This window comes from Chenopodium quinoa, unplaced genomic scaffold, assembly GCF_001683475.1.
Source record: "Chenopodium quinoa cultivar QQ74 unplaced genomic scaffold, ASM168347v1, whole genome shotgun sequence".
In the NCBI taxonomy this organism is placed as follows: Eukaryota; Viridiplantae; Streptophyta; class Magnoliopsida; order Caryophyllales; family Amaranthaceae; genus Chenopodium; species Chenopodium quinoa.
The window spans coordinates 1,820,141-1,846,629 of NW_018744167.1; the positions used below are offsets into that span (position 1 = coordinate 1,820,141).

General features: G+C 32.7%; 2 protein-coding genes and 1 pseudogene across 3 annotated transcripts; 1 reads left to right on the forward strand and 2 right to left on the reverse strand.

Moving 5' to 3' along the window:
* Window positions 1-1,445: 1,445 nt before the first annotated feature.
* On the reverse strand, window positions 1,446-10,438 carry LOC110693851 (ferric reduction oxidase 4-like). Of its 2 annotated transcripts, XM_021871013.1 has the most exons (9): window positions 8,944-10,438; window positions 7,613-7,681; window positions 7,382-7,481; window positions 6,119-6,325; window positions 5,511-5,745; window positions 5,011-5,338; window positions 3,562-3,802; window positions 2,372-3,087; window positions 1,446-2,285 (listed from the first exon to the last, which is right to left on the reverse strand). In XM_021871013.1, the coding sequence occupies exons 3-9, from the start codon at window positions 7,450-7,452 to the stop codon at window positions 2,146-2,148; spliced, it is 1,938 nt and encodes a 645-aa protein (XP_021726705.1). In that variant the 5' UTR covers window positions 7,453-7,481; window positions 7,613-7,681; window positions 8,944-10,438; the 3' UTR covers window positions 1,446-2,145. The 2 variants fall into 2 exon arrangements, with proteins under 2 accessions (XP_021726705.1, XP_021726704.1); XM_021871012.1 differs by lacking the exon at window positions 8,944-10,438 and having other exon boundaries at window positions 7,613-7,821.
* An 11,404-nt stretch (window positions 10,439-21,842) lies between these two features.
* LOC110693955 lies at window positions 21,843-26,236 on the forward strand (annotated as a pseudogene).
* LOC110693856 (germin-like protein subfamily 2 member 4) lies at window positions 22,812-23,934 on the reverse strand. Its single transcript, XM_021871023.1, has 2 exons — window positions 23,720-23,934; window positions 22,812-23,604 (listed from the first exon to the last, which is right to left on the reverse strand). Exons 1-2 carry the CDS (start codon window positions 23,829-23,831, stop codon window positions 23,063-23,065), a joined length of 654 nt encoding a protein of 217 aa, XP_021726715.1. The 5' UTR covers window positions 23,832-23,934; the 3' UTR covers window positions 22,812-23,062.
* Window positions 26,237-26,489: the final 253 nt, after the last annotated feature.

Sequence of the window (26,489 nt, forward strand, 5' to 3'; positions counted from 1 at the left end):
TGTACTTCCAATTTAAAAATACAATTGATAGGATAAGGATAATGATTGATAGGTTGACATTTTCGTTCTCACCATGTACCATCCAACACGTGTACTAAAAAAGTGCATCTGTTTCGTAATAATTGTAAACACTTTGATTAACAAAACTTCGACCATTAATATTTATACTTATATATTATTAATTTATAAATATAATGAAAATATACATAAAGATTAATTTAATAATATTATATGGCAAAATATGTTTTTTAAATATTGGTAAAAAGTATAGTCAAAGTAAGAATATGAACCGTGTAAAATGCAGGCAATATTCCGTAAGTTGTTATTTTAGTGACAACTAGTGTGTATCCCATGCAATGCCTAGAAATGTTATATTCCATGATTATTTTATATATGAGAAAATTTAAAAATGGTAATGTAGTAAGTAATTGCATGATATTTGAAAACTTTTTAAAACATCTGATTATTATCATAAATAATAATAAGGTAAAAAAAAAAAAGTATAAAATACTTGTTATTACTATAGACGTAGAGGAGGCATGATTAATTGTTGTAAAAAGATTTTTTTATTTTTTATTTTTTAATAAGTAAGATACATGAAGTAGATTAGGAACGTCTTCTCGCAAGACCGTGTCCCAATTTGTCTAAAAGTAAAAAAATAAGAAAATTTGTTGTCCATAAAAGGGTCAATATCTTGGTGCGTCGGACTATAATATCCAAGAGAGGCAACATAATCTGCTGCCCGATTTCCTTCGCGGTAGATATGTTGGGACTTAACGGTTGAGAAAGAATCCAAAATGTGCTTGACATCATCCATCAACAGCTGGAGCTTCCACGGGCATTTATAATGACCCTGCAAGATATTAATAACTGTTAGATTATCACCTTCAATATAAAAATGGGAGATACCATGCTCTCTAGCTAGGAGGAGGCCATTACAAAGAGCAATGGCTTTAGCAAGAAAAGCCGGGCAAGAGCCCAGGTTATAAGTACGGCTAGCAATATGATTCCCTAAATGGTCTCTAATAACAACACCAACAAATGCAGAATTGTTAAGAGTGGAACCATCAAAATTGAGCTTACATACAGTAGCCCACCGGGGGAGGGGACCAAGATATAATAGCAGGGGAGGGTTGAGCTGTAGTGTGAATAGACTTATTGCTTGGAAGATGGACATTATCCAAGATAGAATGAGTTTGCCATTCCTAAAACAAAGAGAAGGCGCGAATATAAATACTATTAGGATTGGTGGTATTATTTTTAAAAATGATAGCATTACGACATTTTCAAATGCTCCAAAAAAGGATGGCAACCTTAGGGAGTGTCCTGGGAGAAGAAATCTTAAGAGACCAAAAAATATATGTGATAGTAGTACAGGAGGGAATCATACCGACCCAATTACGAATAGAATTAGAAGATCAAAGGTATAATTATAAGACTATTGCTTTTTTTTTTTTTTTTTTTTCTTTTTCAAAACCATTTATCGATAATGAAATGGTGGATTGATGGCTAGATGTCTTCCTGAAACAAACATTGAATATTTGCATGAGTGGAGAGTGGCACGTGACAAGTAAACTTTATTTGACATGATTTTTAATATATAATTAGTATTTGGGTTCGGGTGATGCTCCGAGTCGTTACATGGAGTTGATCATTAATATATGTTTTAATTTATGATTTAATTTTCTTGTAATTAAATTTGTTATTTACATTGTCATTCGTTATATATTAATATTTTGTATTCAAAAGATAATATAAAATATCATGTAAGTTGGTGGTAAGACACTTAGTTATAGTTATAGAATTAGAGGTTGCATGTTCAAATTTTGTGGAGAAATAGTATGCTAAAAGAAATAAACATAAATTGTATAATAAAAAAAAGTTCAATCAATGATAAATGTATACTGTAATACATAGTCATCAAGAAATTAGGAGCACATGTCCTTAAAAGCTTTTATTTAATTTTGGACAAGAAAAGAGGGGAATTGAAGGGGTTCATCACATTTCCATTGTTACAAGAAGAGATGATATATAGCAAACACCCTCAAAAGCAAATATATACATCATTCAATTCATACAGACGTAGTATATAGCTAGCATAATCGATCCTTGGTGCTTTAATTTGCTGCAAGATCGGTTAATTAATCACCAGGTGTAGCTAAGGTACTCAAAGTGCAGGTTAGTTGCTCCGCAGCCTGAACAAATTCTAGCAACATCCTGTCTCAGCGCGCTAGGTCCTGCAGCCAACACTCCGACATCCTGTTCTTTGCTCTCCAACAGTATTTCTGCAAACCAATTCATAACCGATTATATAGACAAAATATAATATCATTTAGTTTAAGTTTAAACTGCAATATCTATATAATTTTACTTCTCAAATTAGGCCTGCTTCTGTAATGCACTTGGGTAGCTTGAACGAGGGAGTGAAGTGGAAGACTCTCAAGGTCTTTATTCCCTCCGTAAAGAAACCAAGATCCCGGAGAACTCGTTGGAGTAGGCACTTCCACATTACTGATCTGTTTCTCTTCTGCTGCGAAATTCCTCTTCTGCACCAAAAACACGATGCTACTGACGAGAATGATACTGATACACATGAAAAAGAGGTCCCATACCACCCATGTACTAAAGTTGTATATGCTGTTTGTGTTGTGGTCTATAGGGTATATGTGGTATTGAGTCACAAAGGCTAGGAGGATTAAAAACAGGACAAATGAGGACGCGATTATGAGGCTAAGGTAGAGCCAGCTGTTGGGTCCTAATATTGGGGTTATGGCCGAGTCCATTGGGCTTGGCTTGAACCATTTGGTGTGGACGACTTTCTGGCTATTGGATGTAGTCGGTTCATCCTCTCGAGTCACGTATGCTCGAATTTCTAGTTGGATTTTTGAGAGATCATCCGGCGTGCTTTCCACTGCTGGTAGCAATAGATCGAGCATGGTAAGATCAGCCGCGTGCTTGAAGGCACAGACTAGAAGAACCTTTGGTACCTTGCCTTTCTGTGTATTGGATCGATGGATCATCTCTCGAATTATGGATATAAATGGAGTTATTCCACTGCCTCCACTGATCAGTACAAGTGATTCATGCCTGTTAAAATCGAAGAGAAATAAAGGATTAGTATTCGAGCTAGCTTAGAAGTTTGATGACGCCTTTTAGAAATTATGTTCCAATTCGATCAGAATAATGCCTTACGGATTGGAGTTACGGCACCTCCCATACGTGATGTCATGACTCATGACCACAATATGTTAACATCAAGTAATGTTATTGTGTAATAGTCTCAAATTCAATGTAAATAGATTTTCATATACTTTTTCATTATTTATATTATTATAAAGTATATATAACTTCGTATGTTTAAGATCAAATTAAAATTATGCATTGACATATGTGTCAATCAACAAACTATTGCACGTATCTGGTAATGAGGGAGTATATACGGCTACACCCACAATTTTCATCATCATTATCATGCAATCACTACTATGACTGTATGTACTAGCTTAGTTGTACTTCGTATTATTTAAAGACAAAGCTCGAACGTGTATATATGGCACTTACTTCAAAAAGCTGGTAGAGCCAGGTCCATATGGTCCTTCCACAGAGACTTGGAGCCTCTCTAAAGAAGAAGATGAAAGTTCATTATATATCTTTCTTGTCCAACTCCCTTCACCCTTGAAGGCTATGCTTAGCTTATCAGGCTCCATGTTATTATTTGAAATCACTGTGAAAGGGTGCCATTGTAACTTGGAAACTTTGGGCACGTTTACAAATACGAAACTAGTAACATCGTAATGAACACCTGAAAATTAAATTACACAAATTAAGAGAAAAAAAACAACAAATGTAAATTAAAGGAGATCAAAAGAAAAGAATAGTATATATACTACTATGCTAGTATTGCTTGTGTGATTAGAAATTAAAAGAGAGATTTTAAAATTACGAAATATGTAACTTGTTTCTTATTGATCCCCCCGTTTCATAATATAGTTCCTGTTTTTTTTATTTTGGAGATCTAAAATATTGTTCGTGTTTCTATTTTTGGATAGTATGTAAAGATCATTATACCTTCATTTTTTAAATTTTATTCATTGTACTTCCTAAATTAGCCTTGAATTTTCCACTTGCCTTATACTTTTTTCCACTTGCTCTCTAACTTTTGTCTATAATTGTACTTTTCACCTTTTTTTGTATGTCTCATTCACTTTTTCCTCTTTAACTTTTGTCTATAATTGTTCTTTTTAACTTTTTTTTATGTACTTCATCCACTTTTGCCTCTCATTTTTTAAATACAGTGAAAAAAACACAAATAGGAACGATATATTGTGGCAGAGGGAGTATGAAAAAGCCTATTTGTCTAACAATTTACACAATTTACAGGGGTGGATGTCATTAACTCCCTGAAGGAGCGAACTGCAATAAGTTAGGTTTTATAAGCTTAAATTATGTGGCAAGATAGGTTAATTTGACAATTAATTTGCCATTGGAGTTGCTCTAATAATCCTTTCGTCCCTTAGTGCCTGTTGTCTGCTTTTTTAATTGGGTGACTTATAATTAATTAAATACCTATTCCTATTTTTGTTTCATGTATAATTACTAACATACCCCTTTGTATACTTTTTAACGTACGCAATATTAATCTTCCCTAAGTACCCTTCAAAATTGGTGTCCACATGACCACATGTACTTCACAGTTCACACATGCTTTTTCATTATTATATTGTCCCTACTAGAAAACAAAATATTGTACTTTATAATTATTCTTAATACTTCACACTGCATTTTACACCACTTGCATCAAAACCCGTGAAATATGAAATCCGAATGCTTAATAAAGGAACAAAAGGATTAGTCAATTAAATTGATTATCAATCAGAGAAGAGTAATGGATAGCTCAAGTAGTTAGAGCTTCTCTCCTGATTTCAAGAGATCTTGAGATCGATTCTCATTACTTGCCTTTGTGGCTCTCTAAACATTAAAAAAAAAAAAAAAAAATTGATAATCAATCACCTGGACTCTTGGAAAAAGTCATTTCGATAGTCCCACCAGGAAGGACTCGAGTCGATATTAACCTTACACGAGCACGCGATTGCAAGAATCTGAGGTATCGGTCGATGATAAAGAGAAAAATACCAGGAAGTATTTGCATCGTCCAGGAAACCCCTATGTGCACAAGGTAAATAAAGGTTGCTAGAACGTAAAGTTGATGGGTGTAGAAAAATACTTCAAACGACTTTCTCCTAGTGTACGCAAAGCTTGTAACCCATATTGCTATTAGAAAAACAAATGATATTTCCCCTGCCACGTTTGACACATAAGTTTTGCTCCATTCTTTCAGCTGCATGCCACATCACAAACATAATACACTAATTAACTTCAATGATCGATATAATTAAGCAAAATTAATTAAGGTAATCTTTGCAAATAATATACATGAAACAAAGGTTGTATATACATTAATTAAGTTCAAAGATCTTACTAGCTGATAGTCTGATACATAAGTACATTACCTCAGACATTTGGTTCATAAAAGCCCAGTAAGTGATAAAGCCAAGGCTATGTAATGAAGAAAGAATCATCACAATTTGGCCTATCCATACATGATATTTGATGCTAGACTCGTATGTAAGACCAACCAGAGGCAATATCGAAGTTAATCGGGTTACTGGAAAGAAGAGAAACGCCCAAGCAATATTCGAGGCATATCCTAATCGTAGCGACACACCTCGAAACTTCTTTTGCCACCTGCGAATTGAAAAATCACACACAAAGCATCAATGCGGGCCTTATGTATATATGTACGAAACCCCTTAATTAGCTACAGCTAGTTAACCTATTTAGCCTCACTCATATATACGTACAAGAGGTGTGTTAGAGGACTAATTCAACCAAAAGTTTAAGCTGATAGTTGATTTAAATCCAAGATTAGCCGTGATAGAGTATAAAACATATTCCTGACTCCAATCATTTCTTAAGTTTTTAGTTGCATTGGTCCTTTAAAACACATTTTTGGGTCTTAACAAAAAACTTAAGCTGATGATTAAGGCCCAAGAATATGCTTTATACTCTATCAGGTTGTTTATATGGATATTCTATCTAGGTGATTTTTTATACTCACGGTTTTCGATAGTCGGGGCCGTGTCCCATGTGTGGATGCTTAACACTGACATAGTAGTAGCTGCCGAAGTGCCAACACACAAGCGCAATACCCATAATCCCAAAGATGAGCTCCAAAGCTGTTACAATTCCTAGAGGCCCCATCACAATAATCGGGCGTCTCAAAGAGTTGACTTGCGGCTGTTGCTCAGATGATTTAACGCTACTACTGTTACAAAGATTCAAAGCAAAAGAGTACGTATCAATAATTATACTTTAGTTTCGTGTATTTTGGAAACCATGTGTATGTTTATAATATATCTAAGCTTTTCTAGTTTATACACTTTTATTTATAATGAAAAGACATGCATGTCTTGTGTATATATACCGTCTTATTATGAAATGATATGAATATGAAAAGGCTTCCCAAGATATTTCTTGTAAGAATTTTCTTCTAGAAATCTGTTTTAAAATTCTTAGATGTTTTCGAATATACCTAAAATTAGATGTACCACTGAAGATGTGGTTTTTTTTTTTTTTTTTTTTTTTTTAAAAAAAAAACAATGGATGTAGGGCTCCCGGCTCCATATAAGCAGCCAAAATAGTCTTGATTACTCTTGCCCAACACTAGCTAAGTAGCTAAGTGTACATAAGAAAACAATTTTTTTTTTTCCTGAAATTTTCTAGATTTGTCCAAAATAAGTAGAAAAGAACACTTATCTAACTAATCCAGTTTTTTCTTTTAGAAACTCAACTAGGGCATCAATGATATATAGACCTACTTTTTTCATGAGACTCATTGTCTTATTCAAATTCTTGGGTGTTTTCATTAGATTTCTCGGCATGACCAAATTAAAAGATTAGTATACTCACCTAGCTTTATAATGAACTAATTACTCTGTCAGAAAATAAAGGAAAATCATAAAATAATTTAGCTCATTTTTTTTTTTTTTTAGGAAAATAAAATTATTTAGCTTAGTGCTGCCCAATCTAAGCAAAAAGAATCTCTGATCTATTTGACAAACTAATCAATTTTTATCCTAGAAACTCGACTAGCATATCATAGTATGCTATGATAGGGCACGAATAAGTTACTAGCATATCATAGTATTTATTTACTCCGTATTTTTTAAAATTTTCTTATGTGCTCTTATCACATAGTCCTTTTAGTGAGATCAATTATCTAATCCAGATTTTTGTATACGGTGATAAAATTTTGACAAGGGGAACTAGAATGAATGTTAGTGATCATTCGAGTGTATAATAAAACATAAAAACTAAAAACCTTTTCAAGGAGAACCCTCTCTTATCTTTAAGATGAAGATAGATAGAGCCAATGACAGCAATCAACATCATGGGAAATGTAAGTAAAAATAGATTTGTTCCTGCAATTCAATAGCAACATAATTATTTGTTCCCGCAATAAATTTAAATTACATAACATTAAAAGATAGCTAGTTAATATGAAACGGAGAGAGTGCTATTAATATATATAGCCGGAGGAGAAAATGACAACCTTGTTCTCCAATGTATGATGCATCTAACCTCTTTGCTAGCTTAGGAAGCCAATTATACTTGTAAAATTCTGTTGGCAACACAATCCATATTATCATCCATCCAACAAACACAAACAGACATATAAACTTCAGCAAAGCAAGGCTGCTCATTTCCTTTTCTAAGGAAAAAAGAAAATTTCAAACCCTTTATTTTTGTTCTATTTTCTTAATTAACCGATGGTTGTGATTAAAATGGTATTAATGTTCATATATATATATAACGCGATTACTTGAAAGAAAGAAAGAAGAAATATAGCATAACAAATCTTGCAGCTAGTACTCGGATCACCAGGAAGGCATGTTTCTTGCTGTTTGTGACTATTAGAACAAAAAATAAGCAGTACAAACTACAAGTACATTACAGTTTCATAACAACACAATTTATTAAATATTGAGCTGTTAATATAGAGTATAAAGACCTAAATTTAATGAATCCTCCAATAGAATACACGGAACATTTCTAGCCCTAGGCGATATATGATCTATACTATACTAAAAGTGTAATCATGTCAATTATAATTCAATGTCTATTTCACAATGACCAAGTAAAGCTATTTGTCAACCCTGGTGGGAGATATTTTTAAACAAAAAAAATTATTTGACTTTATTACATTAATTAATTAATAAGTCTTGTGTAAGGCAGACTTAAATTAATTACATTAATTTTATTGTAAGACGGTCAGTTTAAAGGTAACTTTAACAATTTTTATGATAACTTTAATTACTTTAAGGGTAACTTTTAATTGTAAGAAATTTGATTGTATTTTAATGTGTAATTTCTATTGGATACAATGATACATGCTATGAAGGCTTATATAATTAATCTAATACATTATAATAACTGCTTTTTAATAATAAAATATATGTTAGGATAATGACAATGCAACTTTAGTATTATATAAGTATTACTTTAATACTTTTAAGATAATTTTAATCCGTCTTACAATAAGTTAATGAAAGTCTGTCTTAATCAAGAATTTGTGTTAATTGTTTTATTATGTAATCAATCAATAACCACAATGATTATAAATGTTATATAGAGATTTGGCTAAGTTGTAAAAAAAACCAAGTTCGAGGAATATATTTCAGAAAACTGTAATTGCTCTTATATAATACTTCTTAAACAATTAGTTGCTTGGAAATAAAAGGCATTATTGGATATAAGAAAAAATAAAAATATTAATTTCGCAGTCATAGAAATGTCAACAAAAAAATCATGCCACATATAACACAAACTTTCACCGCCACATCATTAACAAAAAAAAAAAAAAAAAAAAAAAAAAAGTCTTACACCACAAGTCTTCTTTCTCCTCCAAGCCAAACCACTCATCACTGATGTATGAATAGTCTTCTCCTCTTTCTCAATCTCCCTCTTTCTCTTTGCAACAAATACCCACTTGAATTTTTGATGTATGAATAGTCAAATTGGTAAGAAATTTTTGATTTTGACCTTTTTTTATTGATTTAATTTTCTGGGTTTGAGGAAAATTTGACATTAATGGTTGATTAATGGTTATGTGGGTATATGTTTCTTGCACGCCATTTGCTAAATTGAAGTTGATAAATGGTTCTATTCTGCTAACGTTGTTCCACCACCACTGATGGCGGCGCCGCCGCTTCTTTCGCCGGTGCAGACAACTACCCCGTCTATTGGATCTCGATCGGTTCGAGTGATCGGGGTTGCTGGAATTTCAATTTCTTTCTCTCTCTCCTGAATCACCAAGTTTCTTTCTTTTTTGGATAGAAAACTGGAGTATCAAATACTTGTAATTTTTTTTGTTTTAAGGTTAATTGATCACGGGTTACTAGATCGGGCAGTGGTTACTTGGTTAGAGGTTACTTAGTCGGTTAGGAACTACATGGTCAGTGGTTATTTGGTCAAGGGTTAATCAATCAGGGGACTAGATCAGTCAAGGATTACTTGGTGAGGGGTTACTTGTGTGCTAGCTGGTCACACGGTGTGGCCAGCCACACACAAAATCTGCTACACATATAATAGATGCTATGTAATATGTATGTTTCCAACAAGCTAGGCTGGTATGATCAAAATAATGACAATCCTAATTATATTATTGATTTTTAAAGGGCCATAGTATTTGGTTGAATTGGTCCTTTAACATGGTATTACAAAGCAATGTGAAAAAAAGGTCACAAGCTCAAATTTTATACTTACTTCAAGCTGTAGTGTTAAACTTAGTCATGCGCCTCAAACATCAACTTAAGTATTTTTGTTGAATTACGTTTGTCCAATCCTTAAACATGGTATCAAGATTCAGCGTGATAAAAGATTACGAGTTCAAATGTCATATGCCCTTACTTGCAAGCGAAATATATTTTACACTAGGTATATAGAGGCCCAAGATGCATCTACATGTCAAGCCCAACAAACTCTTGACCATGGGGGTGTGATTACAGCTGTCAATTTAGGTAAACAAGTCGGGTTAGTGTGAGTCAGGTAAATTCGGGTTAATGTCGTAACATATACGGGTCGGGTTTGGGTTGGGTCATGCTTGAATCGGGTCACGTCGGGTCATACATCTTGTCGAGTTTAGGACGGGTCAGTAACAAATCGGGTTACATTCGGGTCAGGTGAATAATAGTCGGGTTTAATTCGGGTTTTAACGAGTTAAAACGAGTTAGGGTCATTCACGGGTTCAAGTCGGGTTCGGTTCAAGTCAATAATTTGCGGATTATAATTAGGTCAAGTCAGTTCGAAGTCGGGTCATGTTCGGGTTCGGATCTCAAATATTGAGTTAATTTGGGTCTCGTGTTGATTTCAGCTCGGGTCATATCGAGTTTGGGTACATTTTTCGGGTCGGTTTGTTATCAGTTCATATATTGACGTTTACAAAGCTAATAAATTTCAAGGCATTAACCTAAGTTATTATTTGCTCTAATTATTATTGTTTAGCTAGTAAAAATGATTCGATCCTGATTCTTGGGTATCTCTTCCAAATCGAGCTAGGTCAAAAGGATTAGAAAAAAATTAAGGAAATTAGTCAAGCAAATTAAGGGAGAGCAAATAATATTTTAAGTTATTATTAGAATTAGACCCAAAAAGACTACATCTATGGCTATAATTGATTTTAGAAAAATAATAGACAAGCTTATGCGGTTATGCCAATATAATCTGGCTCTTAATGAAAGATTGAGGGAAAATTTTCCATGCTTATCATTAAGAGAATAACCGCATATATAAAATGTACATGCCTTCGTCAATCATCATAGGCTAAACTCTAGCTAACTATATGCAGATAATTATTAAGCTAATTATCTCCTTTGACTATATAACAATATATACGGCAATATACTAACTATAGGGTCATGCTTGAGTCGGGTCACGTCGGGTCATACATCTTATCGGGTTTGGGTTGGGTTAATAAAAGGTTGGGTTACACTCGGGTCGGGTGAATAATAGGTCAGGCTTTAACGGGTTAAAACGAGTTAGGGTCATTCTCGGGTTTGATTCAGGTTCGGTTCTAGTTAATAATTTACGGGGTTATATTCAGATCGGGTCATCTCCAGGTCGGTTCATGTTTGTGTTCGAGTCTTAAATACTCGGGTTAACTCGGGTCTAGAGTTGGTTTTAGGTCGAGTCATATCGGATTCGGGTCACCATTTTTTCGGGTTCAAATAAGTCGGTTAATAATTGGGTTTGGGTAAATTTTTCGGGTCGGGTCAGCTTTTGACAGCTCTATATATGATAGAATATAACCATCAGCTTAAGCTCGTAATTTAATTTTTTGGGAAGTACATAGTTACCAACATTTTGTCTAAACTGTTATCCTTTGTTTCGTGGCTCTAGACAAAAATTGAAAAACAAATGTTTTAGAAAAATCCAGTATACAGTAATGTCTGGTGGGAAGAAAAAGGAAAGAAATATGGGTATCTTTGAGACATTATGGGTAACTTTTGATAATTTATGGGTAACTTTTGACGGTTTTATTGATAATTTTGTGAGAATAAAAGGTACTGGGCAATATAGGTAATTTTTAACAATTTAAGGGCAATTTTATGATAATAAAAATAATTGGGTAATAAGGGTAACTTTTATGGGACTAAGGGTAACTTTTGTGATAACATGGATAATTTTTTGTATACAACATCCGAACGTACGTAAAATTTACTGTACATCCGAAGCATGCAAAAACTTTTGAAAGCATAAACAACGTTATCTTACTAGGCTAACATTAAAATAAAAATAAAATAAAATAAAAAGAAAAGAAAAAAAAGGAATAACAAGTTTTTATTTAATCTTATTTCCCAATTATATGGTTTCAACTTAAGATAATGAAATTCTATTTCAACAAGCAGACTGGTTCCAAGTCCAGATTTTTTACAACAAGCAGACTGGTTCCAAGTCCAGATTTTTTACCTATTACTCGTACATACTTCGACCCTGTTCTTTTAAGTTGCTCTGCTCGATTCTGTTCTGCTGAAATTTGCTCTACATTGCTGACTCAATCTGCTGTGCTCTGTTCTATTCTGTTGAAAAGAACAGGGTCTTTCTCCATCCACATTAGATGTCATATTTTGACTTTTGACACTATTCACTAACTCTACTTTGACTAACTTTTGTAATTTATTGATAAGAAAAATCATAATCATGTAGGGTTTTGTTAGATTCATATTAATGTGTATTTTCGAAATATCAACTTTTTATAATTTTTACTTAAATATAATTAGAGTTATTTACATTGACAACCGTGATAAACAAAATGTGTCATCTAATTTGGAAGGGAGGAATGGGAGGAAAACTTTAACCAACTAAGCTATCCCCCACTCTCTTACCCTATCATTATTATTGAAATTTTTGAATAGCAGTTAAAGATTTATCTCATTTGATTAGGATTAAGAAAAACTTCTACGGAGTATATGAAATGTTTTGTTAGTTTCATGAGGCGAAGGTTTAATTTTAAAAAAGTTAATCATACAATTACATGCTCAGCCATAAATTAAAAAAAAAATCTCAACTTGGCTATGAATATTCATGTAAGAAAAAAAGAAAAAAGAAAAAAAGAATAGTCCCACTTTCATAGTATTTTAAAGAAAGTCGCCTATCTTGGAATTGAAAGGACAATATAAATATACTAGATGGAAGCCCGTGCGATGCACGATTGTATTTTATAATTTCAGACAAAATTACAAAAGTTTAATATTTTTTTTACTATAATTTATAATGAATTTATTAAATATAAATAAATTGTAAATATGATATTTTTTCCGTTATATAAAATCTTTAATGTGAAATGATAAATTTTTAATAATTTAAATCCTAAATCATTATTCATTGTTTTACCATATCTTTTATTTCGATAGAATCACCAACCTCGTCCACAACCAACCTACTACATCAATGGATAAATTGAACCGTGAAATGTTAGCCAAACTGAAATTGATATAAATTAAATCTTTACATTTATATAAAATAAATCAATATATTTACCTATAAATGAAAAATTGTTGCGATATAAAAGCAAATCTATGCATTGGAATTTTTTCATCATCTCCAAAAATAACCAAAGTCATCCATATATTAAGTATACAACATCTAATCGTATGCCATTACTTAAACAAATAATCGTTAAGTATCCTAAATAAATACAATGTAACTAATAATTACAAATATAAATTTAAACATAAGATTTTAAAAATTACCCGGACATTGATGACCTAAAACTAAGACAAAATTACTAACACAAAATTCACTTGATGAGGTTTAGTATTGATACGAAATTTTATTTGTGTCATATGATGTGTTAGATTTGTATGTAAAAAAACATTTAGTAAATAAAACATAAACATATAATCGTTGATTATCCCAAATTAATATAATGTAAGTAATAATTAGAAATACTAATTTAAACATAGGATTTTAAAAATTAAGCTAAAAATTACCTGGCCATTGATGACCAAAAATTAACACAAAATTACTAACACAAAATTTGCTTGATGGGGTTTTTTTTTAATGATACGAAATTTTGTTTGTGTCGTATGATGTGTCAATTTACAATGGTAGGTATCACAAATTTTAATTTAATTATAATTAACGAACAATTTGTATTTCTTATCATAAATACTATCAAAATTTATCTTAATGATAGGTATCAAACTTTATTATAAGCTTTTATCATTTAAATATTTTTTAGTATATTTTTTTTGGATTTCTTATACTCGTAGTATTGAATTAATAAATTTATCTTTTCCTATATTTTTATTTTATTTTTTTCATTAAAATAATTTAATTCGTGGATTATAATCTACGTGACATTAAAATTATAGATATATCAAATCTAATTCGTTACTTTTATCTAGGTGGCGACACAATTTTTTAATTCAAAAATAAAATACAAATCTTTCTTCTTATTGGTTGAAATAAGTATATTTCTTACGTGGCGCTCCAAATCTTCTCCAAAAATGACTACTTTATTTATATATATAAGATTTTTAAAAAATGTCATTAACTAAAATAATCTAGGAAGGAATTTTTCATGAGAACTACTTGAAATGTATATATTAATGATATTAGCAATGACTTGTACTGTTTTAGCACTTCTTTTTAAATTTTTATTCTTTTTATTTTGAATCAATAACATAATAATAAAACAGACACCGGGAATGACACATGTCACTTCCTGTGGTCGTTTTTTCCCTCCAAAAACCTTTTTCCAAAAATAAATATTATTCTCACTTTTTTTTTTCTTTTTATATCTTTTTAACTGACAACTTATCTATGACAATAAAGTTATATATATTTAATTTATTTATATATTATTATAGCAATTAAAATTATTTGCTTAAAATGATTTTTTTTTTCCCGATCTATTACACTCAAATGGATTTAATTTATAAAATGAAATAATAAAAACATCTTTATGTTATATTGTATTAAATTGACTTTAACACAGAAATCTATAACTATATATTATATTAAAGGTGAAACCAAGAATGACATATGTCATCTCCTTTATTTCCCGCTAAGATATATATATATATATATATATATATATATATATATATATATATATATATATATATATATATATATATATATATATATATATATATATATATATATATTTGCCAAAGCTTCTTAGATAATATTTAATACTATGCAATTATATTTCCTTTACTATTTGGTAATTATATTCCTTTTATACACATTCTACAAAAAATTTATTCTTTTATTTAATACTATGCAATAATATTTTCCTACATATAACTTTGTGACGTAATCTGTAATTATTTATATTAGTCGTGCATGAGTTACTCCCACGATTTTCTATAGTATGATATAATTTTATTTTTATTTTTATGATTACGAATTTTTCATCTTATTTTGCATGCAATTAGATAATTTTTATAATTAAATATAGTGTTAATCTAATAATAAATTACCGTGCATGGCATGGGACCTAATCTAATCTAGACAATATTTATAAGTTGAGGTCATTTTCTAAGGTGTTGGTTGACTGACATGCGAAAAGCGAAATGAGTTCTCATAGGAAAGTAGATGAAAGCCCGTGCAATGCATGATTTTTAAATACATAAAAATCTAAAAAATAAATATTAATAATTGATAATTAGATTCTAATTAAGGTTTTTTTTTTATTTTTTTTTATCACTATTATTGGATACATTTTATTATAATTTCAGACAAGAAAAACATAATAATTTAATTAAATAGTTATTAGAAAAGCATAATTTTTTTGAGGTAAAAATAAAAAAAAAGTATAATTTTATTAGGATAAATTTAATGAGAATTTTTTTTATTTTTTAAATAATTTAAATCCTAATCACTATTCGTTGTTTTTTACATTTGAAATCAAATTCTCACATCTCATTTGTTAATTTTGCTTATGTGGCGATTGAATATTTTAATTCTAAAATAAAATACAAACCTCTTTTTAATTAGTTAAAATAAGTCTCTTACTTATGTGGAGCGCCCAATGCTCCCAAAGATTACATGCCTTTATTTATATAAATACTAGATTAGACTTGTGCGATGCACAATTTTCACAAATAAATTTGTTAGTCATAATTACAAAGTTATTGGACTAAATTTGGATATTAATTAATACAAATTTTCAAATTACAAAAAAATGAATAGTGAAATAGATGACCAAACTAAAAAATAAAAAATAAAGCGATGGCATCACATATATTTTAGGCTGGAAAATTTTCTACCACAACCTGACATGTATACAATTAGGATGGGGATGATGTCAGCTGTTTTTATTTTAGTAATAGTTATAGATTAGATTTTATATTATGGGAAGTAATTTCCCTTGTCCAATTTCTAGGAATTGACCTAATTAATTAGTTTGTTTGGTTGGTAATAATATAAAAACTTAAATTTTCTAGGAATTGATTTCCTATGATTTATTAGTTAGATTGCCTTAAAAAAATTAACTTATTTAGCGAGAGAAAGAAAGATACTAATAAAGGTTTGTTTAGTTCATACTATGAATTTATGAGGAATAATAAAATACATGTATTTATTATTGAAGTGGGATGGGTTGAAAAATAAAATATGATAAAACAATAGTTGGTAATAAGTGTGGAGGAGAGAGAATTTATAAAAAAAAAAAAAAAAATTAAGGGGGACCAATAGTGGGGAGGAAAAATAGTAAAATATTGTTATAAGTTTTCAAAAATTAAATGGAGCATTTATTAAAATACAGAAGGGGTAGGTAACTTATATGAATTGATTCGTCTCAATGACTAATTTATTAATTTTCAACAATTTTATTTTTAACGAATATGAAACTATAGATATTTAAAGTCAAAGTAATGCATTATTGGTAAACTATAGATATTTGCCGTACAGTAAATAAGAGAAGTACACAAAGGATTATTTTTAGGAAAAATAGTTTTAATAATCCTAAATTTAGCTGATTTATTTTAATAATCTCAACTTTTAATTATATCTAATAATTTTAACTTTAGGCTTTGTTTGGTTCAATATTAGTAAAGGAAATTAAGGGAAAGGAAGAGAAGGGAAAGGAAAGAAACTATATCATCCAATGTTTGGTTTGATATTAGTAAAAGAAGGGAACTGAGAAGAATCTATCTATTGTTTGGTATATAATAAGTCATAGTTATATACGATTTATAGGCACATTTATGCTAAGTTTATAGTTGCTTTTTAGGGTATTTTGTTGCTTTTTAGGTTGCAAATGCATAAGTTTTTTGTTTTATACTCTAGTACACCCCATTTGTGTTTTTCTTACTGTCTCAGGTGATTTCATAGTCATTTGAACGCTTTCGTAGTGTTTGGAGTTAATTCGTATGATATTTGGATGGAAGTCGATGAATTGAGTTTATTAATCGAAGATCCCATGTTCGTGGATGTTGATTTTGATTATTATGTGCATGAGAAATGAATATAACATACAAAAGGGTCGCTATGCATCTTTCGGAAATGAATTTTAGTTTAAAACGAAAAAAGACGATGGTTTACAAAGTGTCAAAACAGACCTTTGCTCACTCTTTTGATCATAACTTGAGTCATACAGATCGGATTGATGCGATTTAAGTTGCGTTGGGAACTAGACTTGAATATCTTTCCAATAATAGGTCACTCACCCAAGAATCCTTCTAGAACATAAGTTATAGCCATTTCAATCCAAGAGATATAGTTAGCCACCCGCAGCCAGCCCTGCGGGTCTGTCCCGCGCCCACTCGAAGGCACCTGATGTTGCTGCCAGGCCGCAGCCAAACCTGCGCGCGCAGGTTTTGGCAAGTGATCTTGACGCCACAAGCAACCTTAGCAAATCCCTAGCAGCGATGAGGCAACAAATCACTTTCATCTTTCGACTTCGCATGCCACATCATCGTCTATCGTCCAATAATAATACAGCTTATGTAGTTTATATTTTCTTATTTATTTTCTTTATTTATTTTTAGATTAGTTTTAGGATAATATAAATACCTCAAGGGATTTTATTTTTCCCTTATGCCTTTTATACCTTTTATTATTTTTAATGTCCTTAGGAGTTTTCTCTTGAACCCTAGTTTCTCATGGCATCTCCATGAATTCTTCCATGGATGATTCTTGGTATTTAAATTTTTATTTATTGCTTTAAATTATGTTTTATTCCTTAGATCTAGTGTTTATTATTTATTTCATGCTAGAGTAGTTTATTTCTAAGGTTTGGGAATCCATGTTTATATAATGAATTTTGATTGATATTATTGATATTTTGATTATTGATTTCTCTAATTGATAGTGTTTTATTGTTAATCTTGCAACCTGATCAATTGTTTGATTTATTATTGTTAATAAGCGTTTGAATCGAAAGATCTTACTTTTAGAGGCTTACCTACAATAAGCAATTCTGATTATGTTAGCGACCGAACTACATATGATGAATTGAGAGCGTTAAGACTCGACCGTAGGCTTAGCAATTGCTCTTGATAATTGATTGATTGAATTGTTATTGATTTTTTTTTATAGATTTAGAGCTATAAACATGGTGAACCATAACCCTAGGTCTTTTTATTAATTGTTTTATTCTTATTTTAATTTAGACTTTATTTTTATCCAAATTTCATGACATAGTTTAGTTGATCCACACCTTGAAAGCTAGATTGAATATCATCTCCCTGTGGATTCGACCCTACTTACCCTACTAAATTGTTAGTTGGTTTTGTTAGGAATTTATTTTTGACAGGTGTATGACAACCTATCAATATAACATTAGTAAAGGAAGGAAAGGGAGGAGAAAATTAATTTTAAGTTTAACAGATTCAATTTCTTTTTTTCCTCCCAAATTCCTCCAATTTTGGAAGGAAAGGAAATGGAAGATTTTTTGAAGGGAGTTTTTCTTCCATTTCCAATCAAATCCCATTTAATTTTTAGAACCAAACATAGTAATCCATTTTTTTCCTTTCTATTCCTCCCTACCAAAACGAGCCTAGGGGTATTCACCTTCTTTGGGCCTAGGTGATTACTCATGACCAATGAACAGGTAAATTTTTTTCCACTAATTTCAAGATCAGCACCTTCCTCTTTTCCAGCAATCCCCTTCCCCTTTCTTTCTCTATTGTTTCGGTGGTGGAAATGGGGTTTTGATGTTTCAGGAAGGGAAAGGGTGGTATTAGGTGTGGGGGAAGGGAGAGGATGGTGGTTTCGGTGGTGGGGTGGGAGGGAGTACCTTTTGAATTTCGATACGTATAGGGTTTTTGCAATCGAATATGAAAAATTCAGTTTAGTGTCCAGGGTTTTCGATAAGTTTAATTACACGTGTTAATACAATACTACACATCATGTTTAATTAAATGCTACATCCGTCTCAAATTATTTGCAACGATTTGACATAAAGTGTGAGTAGAAAATGTCTAATCATTGCAAATTATTTAAAATGGAGGTAGTAGGTTGGGTAAATGTTGAGATTCCCAACATGAAATTGACACGACTCAGCCCGCTTAGAAAAAAAAAATTATGGAATTATCCATAAATATATTAAACGTGGTTAATACTTTTTCATATAACACGTCACAAACTGGACACGGAAAAAGCATATCAGTGTCAAGGGTTTCCGACGCGTTTAATGAAATGGGTTTACATGACATGATACATTAATATTTATTAAATGGATCAGGTTAGTGTTGAGAGGTTCCCTAATAATTCGTTTAATTCAAACACAAACACGCATGATCATGACATGATTGTCAGCTCTATTGCTATCCATTTAAGGGGAGGAGAAATTAATAAAAGTCAACAAATTAGAGAGTGACACATGGAAAATGAACTAATTCAATCGGTCATCAACAGGTCAAGGTCTAAAGAAAATTATGTGCATGCTTTGTTTCTTTTTCTATGGATTCGCGAATTAAATACCCATTTTGATGTTGTAAAATTTAAAATTAAGTTTGGATGAATTTCAGCAGGGTTTGTTGAAAGAAAGAAGGTTTTAATAATGTTAAGATGGAGCTTTGAGAAATTTGTGGAAAAAAATGTGGAGAGAAAAATGAATTTGAATTTCTAATATTTTTGGGGTTCAATTTTATTATATACCTATTGATTTTTTTTGTTTCTATATCGCTTTAAGTTGTTGTAATAACATGAGGGCTAAATGGCAGCCTCGACCCGAGCGGAAGTGCGATGTGTCTGGAACTTGGGATCGTAAATGGATTCGGGTACCATTCTGATTGCCTCTTTCATGATCATCATCAGGGACTCCCAAGCACACAAATTCATTAGAAATAAAGAATTGAAAGCCTGTTGGTGAAGAGAAAGACAGGGCAAGAGGAAGATCTTGGCGTATCAGGGACAAATTCCACAAAAGTAGTTGTTTTCGCGTCTCGAGTTGTTATCGCAATTGCTGCCATTTTCATATAAAAAAAAAGAAATAAATGGAAGAGGGAATCACTCAGAGTTTAAATAAGATCATTAGGAAACGCATTGATAGGGCGCCTCAAACAGAGGTAGTGGCGAACAGGTGTGTAACGTGTGGAAATTTGCCTAACAGTTCGTGCCAAATCCACAATAAAGCTAAAAAGCGTTGTTTGATGAGCCTGCGTAGTATTAGGTAGTTGGTCAGGTAAAGGTTGACCAAGCATATTTGATCATTTTGGATGATCAACCACACTGGGACCGAGACACGGCCTGGACTCCCACGGGGGGCAGCAGTGGGGAATCTTGGACAATAGGCGTGACTTTAGAATGGCCGGAACATCAGACTTAGAAGAAGGAGCTCCAGCACAAAAACTTTAAAACCTTCCTTCTCTTTTTCATCATGTCTTCTTTATAACAGATTTTCCAATATTAGTACCACGTGGTGTTTACTTGGAGTTCCATTATACGCTGATGAATGCACTTCCTCTCAAGCTAGAATTTCATTTGCTAGATTAAAAAACAGGTCCTCAATGTGTTACAAGTATGAAAGACCATGGAACTTATTCAAGGCGGAATCGAAATTCGCAGGATTTTTCGTAAGCCGCCTAAGAAAGACTTCCCCCCTAGCTCCCTCGAAGGGGGGGGGGGGGGTTCTTTCCCGTGTCAACGAAGACGAGCTCGTATTCGGCTGTAGTTCAGTATTCGATCGGTAGATCAGCATTAGAGCTGAAGGATACTTTCTTTCTGGTTGGACTAGAAATATAACAGCTACTCCCTCCATTTTTAAATATATACTTGCTCCATTTCTCCATGCGCGGAGTTTTAGAAGAAATTGGAGAAAGTGATAAAATATGGAGGTAGTGGGGTAGGTGTTAGGGCTGAGCAAAATCGGGTACTCGGTCAAAAACTAAGGACCCGGTCCCAGAACTGGTTAGTACCAGGTCTAAGATTTTGGAACCGGTATCAACCGGGTCCCAAAATTTTAGATCCGAAACCAGAACTGATGGGAACCGGTTCCAAAACCTGGTACCCGGTGTTATATGTTGCATATATATATTGTTGAACAGCCTTAAAAAAAACTTGAAATCATAGAAAATTCCAGAATATTGAGATGAAAAAATTCCAGAGTAGATCTAAAGTCTAACCAATACATGAATATACATAGCCAAATAAGTATGAGTCAAATAATCTATATATGTTACAATTTAATATATAACCGAGCTTCTTCTTCGGGTTACCGCCATTAACTATCGCCTCTTCTCTCGTTCTCTTAACATTGGCGTGTTCTCCATTGATGTGGTGGTTTCTGGCTTCCTCGGATGCCGTGGATTAGAATTTGTGAGAGAGAACAAGTTCATAATTTGTTTTGCATGAAAAAAAATTAAGAATTTGATATAGATCTAAGAATTTGGAAAAGGGTGGTTGATGAATTAGATGATGGTGGCTGGTGAAATTTGTGAAGATGGTGAATTTGGTGGCCGGTAAAGAGTAGTTTTAGGGTTTTGAAATAATAAGTACTCCAGAGGAGTTGGTTGTGAGAAAGTGGGCTGGTTATTACAAAAATGGCCCAATGTTTCATTTGTTTACTCAAGTCCAAAAATTCAGATGACTTAAAGAACTGGTTTTCAAGAATTGGAACCGGAACCGGTTGTAATCAGTTCCTGATTTTTGGATCCGAAACCGGAACCGGTGGGACCAGTTCCAGGCCAGGACCGGCAAGGTCCATACCGGTTTCGGGTACCCATTTTTTTTGCTCACCCCTAGTAGGTGGAAGAACTAAAAACTGTAAGCAAAAGTAGTTGAGAGAATTGGAGGAGAGAGAATATGAAATTAATCAAATATGATTTATGTTGGGTCCACTAGTTATAAGAAGTAAATTAAATATTGTAAAAGCTTTCCAAATAAGGAAATGAAGCAAGTATTTAAAAACGGCCGGAAATAGATGTGGAGCAAGTATTTAAAACGGAGGGAGTAACCAAAAAAGAAAGAAAATTTTCTTCTTACTCATGCTCGCACAATACAAGGTTTTCCACTCACTCTATTGAGTTACAGCCCTATTAGGTTCTGCAACGAAGCATCTCGATAGGTCCGCAACCTGTGCTGTGGTTGATGCCCCACCCGAGCTCTAATTCCATACTCGATTTGCCGATTCTTCGTTCGAGCGGCCCTCAGAGGATGCGGAAAGCCAACGATAGGAGTGGTTAACTGGTCTATTTTGAGGATGTATTAAAAAATAATAGAGAAATATATTAAGTCAATAGAATGTTAGTTTTCCAAAACAGGAGAATCTATAACATCGGAAGTCATAAGTCCTGTTATTAGTTATTACTGGAGTCCGTGAGACCGGGGCGGACTCACGAACGTAGCTACTAGGGGACATGTTGCTTAATCGATAAATCTGTTTTTTAAAAAAGCTTTGGAGCTGCCGCTTTCTATCTACGAATTGAGTGATCCCCACGCAAGGATCACGAATGTCTAAGAAGAAGCGAGTAATTTCCTTCCTTGCTAAGGGACTAAGCTAGCAACTCGTTCTGTCTCAATAAGCCGAGGAAGTCTTATTTGATGTTCCTTTTTTCATTGGATTGCACGAAACTTTGAGAAGAGAGAGAAAGGAAAGACAGATGGCAGAAATCAATCCTTCCACCAACCTGCGGAGTTGAACACAATACTAACTTCGCCCAGGTTCTTCCAGATATTTTCTGGCCCTTGCTTAACTCCTTGCATGGTACTCTAGGAGTACCTAATACTAATTGTTTGGTGATCCCCCCAAGTTCTCTCGAGTTTCCGTTACTACAATAATTGAATGTAATTGAGGATAAAAAAATTAAAGTAAGGACATGTATATGATACCAGATACTCAAATAGCTGTATTACACATACAAACATATTACACACTAACGAAAGCACAACTGTTTCTACAATAATGGAAGATATAGTATATTGATTTTTCAACAATCACTGCTATTATTATTATAAATATTATCAACCAATGTTATGAATGAATGTATTTAATTAAGAACTTGGATTCAGCGAAATTCCCTAAGGATTGTAAGGAAACACATCTCTTCTAGGCAGCAAGGCCAGCCTTGATCTTCTCAACATTGTGTTCGTCGATGTTAAATGTTTGAGCCAACACGTCGTTAGACACAGGAGGGTTGGAAGTAAAAAGAGCAGCTGCAAACTGTTGAGTGCCTGGCAATTGGCTGTTAAAGGCAGCTATAACAGAAGCCGGGTATTTGGACTTGTTTTTCTGGTAGTGAGCCAAACCTCTAGGGAAAACAAATACTTCACCTGCCTTAACAACCTTAGAAATGAGTTTGTTACTGGTTGTTATGAAAGCAACGTACAATTCACCCTCAAGAACGTAGATTATCTCAGTGGCACGGGGATGAATGTGAGGCGGGTTTAGACCGTAGGGAGCAAAGTCGACTCGAGCCATGGAAACTCCTAAGGTGTTAAGGCCAGGGATGTCCATAACATTTGCCCCGGTGACTTTCGATCCAAGGACTTTGTTGGTGATCTGGCCTGGTTTAGAAATCCCCATGAAGAAGAAATCTTCCGCGGTTATCATGCTAATATTTTTGCAAGGAAATCCATTCACTAGTATTCCTGTGACATAATCAATACGAAATATGAGTTGACATATTAAGTTATTAAGTAGGTGTAATAAAAAGCAAGTTGACATACATAGAAATGTTCAACATTTTCACTACTTTGAATATACCTGATGCATCGGCAACACAAACATCTTGAAGCATGTCTGGATCATTGGCAAAGGACCCAATTGTACATGCCAGCAGCACAACCAAGACTACGACTGCCCTAACACCGGCCATTTCGAAGCTTCCCTACTCGTTCACGTACCGTTGCAATAGGCTTGTAAGTGTATGAGTACAAGAAGGGTACTATACAAGTCTAGGTGCAAGTTTGAGAATTAATAATAGGAACCATGCTTTATATAGTACTAGTATCATTATATAGAAGAAGTCAATGATGAGCAATTAGGCAAGAAACATGCCTTCTTAGCTCTGAACACTTCAACACTAATAATACAAAACATTAATAAAATTCCATTTCCCCTCTCCTTTAAACTTAACAAGTAAAAGATTGATTTTTTTTACTATGTGCTACTTCTATATATCAATTAGACAATTATATACTATTAGTTGACAATCTATGGATTTTTATATTATATACTATCAGCTGTACAAATTGTACTTTTTTTTTTTTTTTTTAAATTTTTGAATAAGTACAAATTGTACTTCGAATATAAGAACACAAAAATGATGGATAACATAAGGATAATGATTGATAGTTGACTTTTTATTTTTGGACAACATTTTTTTTTTTTTTTTGATAACAGGTTGACATTTTGTTTTGGTTTTAGAAACATGAACGTTTTCAAAAACAACTCACCAAAATTTAGAATTCAAGATTTTCTGAAAAAATTCAATTTACCAAAAGAACAAAAGTGCATATGTACAACGAATGGCTCTGAGCAAACCTTTGTAAACTCTTTTCCGCAAGACTTAATCGCCTTGGCGGAACATGATCTCGTTTGATTTAATCTAATTTGCTCCGAGAGCTTCCTTTCAAAAAAAAAAATGCATATGTACAAGTACAGCAGTACAAATTTATGTTGTTATATTATAGCAACATGCCAATAAGTATAGACTCCCTTTGGGTTTTTTAAGTGTTACACTTTGACCAAACGCACATATTAAGACACAATTTTAACCATAATTTTTTTTTAATTATATGTTAGTATAAATAATAAAGATTTTGATATTATAAAAGTATTTATTGTGACGAATTCAACAATATATATTATACAATAATTACATTTGTAATTTATATACTTTGTACTTCCTCCGTTCTTTTTTACTTGATCTGCTTTGACTTTTACACTATTCACCACCTCCTTTTTTGACCATCTTTTATAAATAATATGTAAGGAAAACATATTTATGTGGGATCTTTTTGAATTCGTCTCAATATGTACTATCATAATATATAACTTTTATTATTTTTACTTATGGAGAATTAAAGTTATTGATCGTTAAAGCTTTGCATTGATAAGCGTGATTAAATAAACAGGTCAAGTAAAAAAGAACAAAGAAAATATTAGTTAAATAGCCAAGTCAAAACCATTACATGAATTGTACAAAAAGGCAAAGTGTAACACTTAAAAAAACGGAGTAAGTATATAAGGTTGTGACCTCCCCTTAGAAATTTATCAGCACTATATTTTTATTTAATCATGAATCTTGAGGAGGGCGTGCATATTGTTGTTTCTACTCTAGGAATTGGAGGCTCAAGGATTTGCTTGTAAAGAAGTTAATGAATCTTGATAACAGTATAAATGTATGTTTGGATGAAGCTGATCGTTTGCTCGATTTAGGTTGCAAGGATGATGTTAAGGAAGTCTTTGGTCACTTCGAAGAACAAAAGGCAGACAATCTTGTTCTCTGCTACAATGCCAGCAAAGATCCAAAACTTTGCTAGAAGCGCGATGGTTAAGCCTATTGCTGTTAGTGTTGGTAGACCCGGGGTTGCTAATCTTGATATCATCCAAGAAGTAGAGTATGTGAAACAGGAGGCCAAAATGGTTAACTTCTCAAATGCTTACAGAAGACTCCACTCCCGGCTTTAACATTTTGTGAAAACAAAGCTGCCGTACACGAGTATCTCTGATTGAAAGGGGTTGAAGCAGTTTCCATCCGCGGGGGTAAAAGTCATGAGGAGAGATAGTACGCGATAAAATCTTTCAAAGCAGGGCAGAAAGCCAGAAAGGTGTCTTAGTAGACAGACTAGCCACTGATGTGGCCTCAAAGGGGCTGGATTTTCCCCACATCCAGCATGTCATCTACTATGATATGCCTGCAGAGATTGAGAACTATAACATCGTATAGATCGGACAGGAAGACGTGGTAGAACTGGAGTTGCATCGACATTTATAAATAAAAACCAAAGTGAGACTACACTGCTTGAGACTACTCCTGTACTGACTGAACTAGATGATCCAACAGCGGATGAAACAGAGTCAATTGCCTTAGTGGAGTTAAAAGTTAAGCGCATTTGGACGGCTTGGTCATAGGATTCAAAAGTGTCCTGAATTGGATTTTCAAAATTCACTACTTGTCAATTCTAGGAAGGATTTTGGTTGTGGTGGTTATAGGGCTGAAATATGAATTTGTTCTGATCTCAGACAGTTATATGCACAGAGTATCCTGTTGAATAATTAGTATGAATATTATGTATGGTAAATAAAATTTTGACATTATTTTGTATGTAAATCTTTTAGACGAGAGGTGGTTGAGATCTGATAGTAGATAGATTCATAGATGAACCAACTGTCTATGTAACAAAGATTGAAACATAATATGAACATTTCAAAAAAAATTTAATAATAATAAAAAATTAAAATAAATTAAAATAAATAAAATAAAATAAAGAACAGATCTAGATTTGTCACAAACAAGCTCTGTAACACT